A 6,771-nucleotide genomic window follows, 5' to 3' on the forward strand; every position below is an offset into this window, starting at 1 on the left:
AATGTCTTGGCGATAAATATTAAGACCCATAAATATAATATTTAAAGGAAGAGTAATACGAGATAAAAGTTTAGAATGTTCAAATCTCGTATAATTCATTTACTTAGAATGAATCTATCGAACTTGCATCAGTCTCATGAATCTCTCTCAAATCTTGAGTTATTACTTGACTGGAAAGTAAAAAAGTCGAGCCACTCTGATGAGATTTGGGTTGAAGTGAGAGAAAAATGTTGCTAAAATGGAGCTTCAAATGTGTAGAGAGAAATAGCTTTAAACAAGGACATGAGGCTGAGAGCTTGCATACGGATGAAAGAACAAGAGGGGAGGGGGAGGGGGAGAGAACAACCTTGAGAGAGGGAGTATCAACTATCAAGCCCTTTTTGTACTTTTTCTTTTATAAATTGGTGAATAGACCCGGTTGGCAACGTACTCAACCGGTGTGTGGTATGTTGGTCAGGTCTGGAGGATGTTAGCTCCCCTTGGCCAGAACCTATTTTACTGTAGCATCTGATACGGATTTGTGGATCGATTACAGTCAATTATCAATGATGTAACTGCACATATTAACAAATAATTATACCTACAACTCTGTTTTTAACTATTTATATAACTAAATTTTCAATTGAGGATATTACTATAGATCAATATTATTTTTATAAGTTATTTTACATAAACGTCTCATTATTTAAAATATAATTATATAAATGATTGGGAATAGAATAATTTAATAAAATTATATTGAGTTTGGTTATCATAACTTGAAAACACTCTTTAGAGGTTCGAGGATCTAGCCATAATTATATTCTCGATTAATATTTTATAAAAGAAAAAAAAAACATTTCTGCATGTGATTTGGTGAAAACCAAAACAACATTAATTTCTCAAAGACAAAACAAAACCATAGTTTTGTCCCTAACCAAAAAAGGAAGATCGAAAAAGCAATATTTTCTAAGTGATTTTATATAGAGTAATATTGAATACATTCTTAGATTCTGTGCACTTCCTTTAATTAATCACAGATCACACATTCCTTAATTAATCCAAGGTAGCTAGAACAAAATAAACTAAACAAAAATTGAGTCGAAGTTACAGACAGATCATAAACAGAGGCCGAAAATCAAACCAAGTTACTGAAGTACTAGAGATAAGAAAAAAAAAAAAAAAAAAAAAAAAACTCTACAGTAAGACTAATTAATTAAGCCGTTTCAATCACTTTCCTGTTGGATTGCTCTTGATCATCTCCTTCATCCTCCCTCGACATTTCCTCCAGAGATTTTCCCTTGGACTCCGGCACCAAAAATGTGAAGAAGAACCCGACCACATTGACCACTGCGAGCACAAGGAGAGAATTTCTCATTCCAATTCCGGCTGGGTATCCCGGATCAGCCTTTGACTGGTCTTGGTTTTGCGACGCATACAAGAACCCAAAAGATCCCACTATTGCACCTGCTTTCCCTGCAGCTGCTGAAATACCATGGCATGTTGATCGAAGCCTCGCCGGGAAAATCTCCGCCGGCACAATGAATGTAGTGCTATTTGGGCCGAAATTGGCGAAGAAGAAGGTGAGGGCATACATGACAACGAAGCCTATGTGGTTGGATTTTTCTGTCCAGTGGTGGTAAGGAATTGCGAGAGCAAACATGAAAACTGACATGAAGAAAAACCCAATTATCTGAATGGCAAACCTTCCAATATAGTCGATGAGAAGGACCGTTGCCCAGTACCCAGGAACTGTGCCACACAGAGCAATCAGGGTTTGAGCCCTCGCAATCTTGTAGAGCTCCTCAAGGGCGCTCATGGTTTTTGGCTTAGGGATCCAACCAACTGCACTGAAGATGTCTTTCTGGAAAAGATTCTGGCTATAATAAGCAATGTCTACTAAGAACCACGTTGTTGTCGTCCCCAACAAGTGCAGCCCATGCCGAGAGAGAAATTCTGAAGAGAACAACCCGAAAGAGTTTCTTTTCTCAACCACTTCGACCTCCTCTTTGATCACGGCCTCCTTCCCTGATTCAATATCGACTTTCAAAACCTTCGCCATGTCTTCGCGAGCTTTCTGTTGATTCTTGGCAACTAAGGCAGTGTATCGAGGGGTTTCCGGCATTTTCATGCGCCAATAATAAGTCATTGCAGCAGGAACTGCACCGAACATGAGAATGATCCGCCATACATAGTCCGCCTGAGGGACAGTCGATCCAGTTGGATCCTCGGAGTAAGCCCTGGCAGGGAAGAGAACCTGAAAGATGGAGGAGACAACTATAGCCACAGCGCCGCCACACAGAATGCCAAACCCTTGCATGGCGAAAACTGCAGCAATAAAAGCCCCCCGAGTTTTCTTGTTAGCATACTCCGCCATGATAGTTGCAGACAGTGGGTAATCTCCGCCAATTCCAAACCCAAGCCAGAACCTGAAAAAACACAAAGTCGCAATAACCGAGTTTGGGGTGCTCCCAAAGGAAAGCCCGGAACCGACGGAGCAGAAAACCATAAGCATGAGCGTGACGCCATAGACGCGCTTCCGACCCAACCTGTCGCCGAGCCACCCAAAGAAAAGCTGTCCCGTTAGTGTTCCGCAGAAAGCGACTCCATTAACTGCTGCGGCTACGTTAGGCGGCAGACTACCGGGCTTCGACGATCCCTCGACGTGATAATATATGCGACCGAGAAGCTTCGTGACGAGGGAAATAGAGAAAAGATCGTAGGAATCGGTGAAGAACCCCATGCCGGCGATCACCACTGCAGTGAAGTGGTAAAGCTGTGTCTTCGCTTTGTCCAGCACGTCCAGGACCTTAAGCTGGTCTGAGGCCATGGTGGAAATCCTTAATTAGATTTCGATCTATACCCTAAACTTCTTCTTCTTCTTTGTACGCTCTCCTGCAAAAAGTGAGACCGATGGAGGAGGAGATCTTTGATTTATAGGTAATTCACAGAAACGGCGTCTCTAAGAACTGTCGAACCCTAGCTGGTGCTCTTTTTTCGGAAGTAGGAATCCTACGTAGAATTTCTGTTGCGGTTTTCTCCGAGATATTTGGGAAAAGGAGTAACATTTTTCGGATATAATTTAAATATAAATATTTTTAAACTAAACATTATAATTTTTTTTAAACTAATTATTACAGCTTTTTTATATTTTTAAATAGTAAACAAAAAATAATTCAACTATTTTAAATATTCAAACAAAAATAATATTATAAACTATATTCTAATAATATTTTAATTTTATAATATTTTTTATTCAATTTTTTCTCTTTCTTTTTTCAAAATCTAAAAAATACTAACTCAAAATATCTCACTATTATTTATAAACTATCTTATTATTATTTATAAAATTTTTATCTTATCTTACTCCCGTCGAAGTTGGCCGGAATCTGGCTGTGGATCGACATAATCCAATAGCCGGCAGACACTAGCTATTAGTATTTAAAAAAAAAATATTATAAGCTTTGAGTGTATTCATATGGTTTTATTTTTTGGATATTCATTAAAAAAGTAGTTGATAATTATTCCGTCATATTAAAACAAAACTCTTGGTTATCATAAGCTTTATCTAAAGTCAATTATCTTTGGGCCAAGTGGCACCGACCTCAATATCTCCGGATGGGTTTCGGGATTGAGTAATGATATAAACATAATAAATTATATAATATATTATACAATAATATTATAAAAAAAAGATATTTTTATAAAATTATGTTATTTTTATAAAATATTTTATAAAAATATTCTTTATTTAACATATTATTGTATAATATGTTGTGTATAAATCATTTTCTTTCGAAATTTGAAATAATCCACAATCTCATCGTCCAGATATTTAAAAAAATATTATATTCTAAATTATCTTATCGATGATATATAACGAAGTATTACTTTCAGATTGATAACAGAAAATAATTTGACTCCGATGCATCAAAAGATCATGATTGAATTTTAAGATTTAAAATAAGATAGAGATAGATATATAAGATGGATTTATTTCATTCGAAACTCATATACCACGAAATGTATATCTTATTTAATATGTTTATCTCTTTTGAAAAATACCTTTAAGTCCCGTTGGAATATTTATAAAACATCTCATAGTACTTGTAAATAATTTTAAAATAATTTGAGTTAGATGTATTAATTAATTATGTTTGAATGATATTTAGAAAGAAAATATTTAAAAATGCTTAAGAAAATCTGATAATACTTTATATAGAACCAATTTGGAGCAGTCGGGCTGGTATTGAGCCAATAACAGACACCAATGATATTTTGACACATCACATATTTCATATTAAGCCAAAAGAGGTGCATCACATTGGATTATTGATCTGCATGACCACTAAGCCCCAGACCCCTCACGTTCGAAAAGTTCTGAATCACCTATTCTTCTACCGCTGTCGCCCACCATCTTCATTGTCGCCCATCTCCATCTCTGTCGCCCTCACATCATCGTTTGCTGGGTTAATTTGTTTTATCAGATAGCATTTGAAGAGCTTTTGGACAGGGTTCCTTAGATGGAATTCTAAGTGGATTTGGTTCTTATTTGTGTGGCTGATTGCGAAGATTGAGTTCGTTTCGTTGAAGATTACAGAGAGAGTTGAGAATTTCGAGTTCAGAGGTCTCCACTTCGAAGCAGACTTTGATTTCTTCTTGTTTTCATGGGATTTATCATCTGAGACGTTATTTGTTTGTGTTCAATTTCTGTTTTGTAGATACATTTTGGATATATCTCTGGCTTGTCGAATACCACCCAGTTCCAAACCTTCTCGAAATCCCATCTGCCTCTATCTCTGGCTTTCACGTGAAACTGCCTCAAATATATATGTGGTGAAAAATAGTAACAATGAGAAGGTAATGTGGAGGGTCATAATTCATGACATTGACGAGGGACCTAGCTAGCTAGCTACTTGCATTTCTAGAACACTATTGAAATCGCTCACAACTAAAGGAGATCTATGAAGAGATATGATTCTGTAAAAGAAAAAGGAAAAAAAAGGCCAGCCGAGTGAATCACTATAAAGAATGAGGAGGTTCTCTCTCTCTGTGACTATCTGATTGCATTGGGTCCTTTTCCCTCTGAAAAAATCCCAAATTGAAGACTTTTCCTCCATCTATGGCCTTTTGCAGAAATTTCAGTGAGGAGGCTCATGGAGAGGGGGTTTCCATGCGAGAATCAGAAAAGAGGGTGGGGATAGTGGCAGAAAGGGGGGCTATCGTCGGTCGTGGAAGAGAGGGGGAAAAGACAAAATGGTGGAGAGGGAGGGGTTTTTCATATGGGTTTCGTGGGAGAGAATGGAGAGGGTCAGCGTGCGTGATCTCATGTAGTGACGGCACATGATAGATAAAGTGAGGAGCCTACGTGGAACTCACTCATTGAAGGGTTGTTGTTTGGAAAAAAAACAGATGGACCGGTTATAAGATTAAGGTTGCGTTTAGATGTTGAACTGAGTTGAGTTAAGATGATAAAATATTGTTAGAATATTATTTTTTAATATTATTATTATTTTGAAATTTGAAAAAGTTGAATTGTTTATTATATTTTGTATTGAAATTTAAAAAAAATTATAACGATGAGTTGAGATGAGTTTAAATTCCAAACCTACCCTAACTCTACTTTATAATAATTTCCAAACGAACTCTAATTACATCTATTTTGTTTCTTTTTCAAAACAAAAAGATTGATGAGTGAGAATTTTCTGCCATATTCCTCACAACTTAATTTAATCACTAATTAACTACAAAACTATTGAATGATGCATGTAATAGTAATAAAAAAGGAGAACTTCTACATAGAAGTATTACACCACTTACATCCATCTAATCAATATACGATTTCTCATTTTTACCATTCTATATTAATGTTTAAATGTTTGTGTTTTTAAATAAAATGACCAAAAATAACAAATTACATGTTGGTTAGAGGAATGTATATGGTTGTAAAGCTTAATTCCTTATAGCATTTCTTGTAAAAAAAGAAAAAAGGGAAAAAAGTAGAAAAATATATGAATAGAGATCCTTCAAAGTTTTTTACCAAGCTCTACAACTTAAAATGGGAGAGAGATATAAACATGAAGTGAGTCCTACATGTGTTATCCCTCTCTCACTATAGTTATGCCCTAGAATTTTGTAAAAAAATATAGCGAATCCAAATCAGAGTATATATATATATATATATATATATATATATATATATTGGAGTAATGCTAAAAACCACACTACTATTCCACCTTCATTCTATTTTATAATGTGACACTTTCCATTACCATTGTATTATTATTTTTGTTTATAAAAGAAATTCAAAGGTTGATCGATAGTATCACTTCATCATGGTAGGATGAGAATGAGATGATGATGTAATTTAATGCTAAAGAAAAATTCTATTCGTAAGCCTGTGTGGATAATACACCTATCAAAATACTTATATGATATAATTTGACTTTAAAGATAAATTTTAATTTAAATATTACAAATCAAATCTTACTATTTAAGTTACGTAGATGATATACTTTACATATCAGATTAAGAATATAATAATTCTATTTTTTTGACTAGAAATCTAAAAGTTGATAGATAATATTACTACCTCATTATATTGAGATAAGAGTAAGATAATTGTGTAATATGTAAAACTTTCCTGTATATTGAAACTTAAACTTTCAAAGATTCTGTAATTTACACCCAAAATTATTAATAGAACTGACAGATTATATCTTCAAGCTACCATTACCAATTTGCATAATTATTACGATAAATGAAATAAAAATACATAACTTGGTATATGAT

At 34.8% G+C, this 6,771-nt stretch overlaps 1 protein-coding gene across 1 annotated transcript; it reads right to left on the reverse strand.

Moving 5' to 3' along the window:
- Window positions 1-1,010: 1,010 nt before the first annotated feature.
- On the reverse strand, window positions 1,011-2,911 carry LOC121256642 (low affinity inorganic phosphate transporter 1-like). Its single transcript, XM_041157483.1, has one exon. It carries the CDS (start codon window positions 2,807-2,809, stop codon window positions 1,196-1,198), a length of 1,614 nt encoding a protein of 537 aa, XP_041013417.1. The 5' UTR covers window positions 2,810-2,911; the 3' UTR covers window positions 1,011-1,195.
- Window positions 2,912-6,771: the final 3,860 nt, after the last annotated feature.

This window comes from Juglans microcarpa x Juglans regia, chromosome 3D (genome assembly GCF_004785595.1).
Source record: "Juglans microcarpa x Juglans regia isolate MS1-56 chromosome 3D, Jm3101_v1.0, whole genome shotgun sequence".
Lineage (NCBI taxonomy): Eukaryota > Viridiplantae > Streptophyta > Magnoliopsida > Fagales > Juglandaceae > Juglans > Juglans microcarpa x Juglans regia.

Coding starts and splice junctions, on each gene's coding strand:
- LOC121256642 (XM_041157483.1), bottom strand. CDS start 2,809: ATGGCCTCAGACCAGCTTAAGGTCCTGGACGTGCTGGACAAAGCGAAG.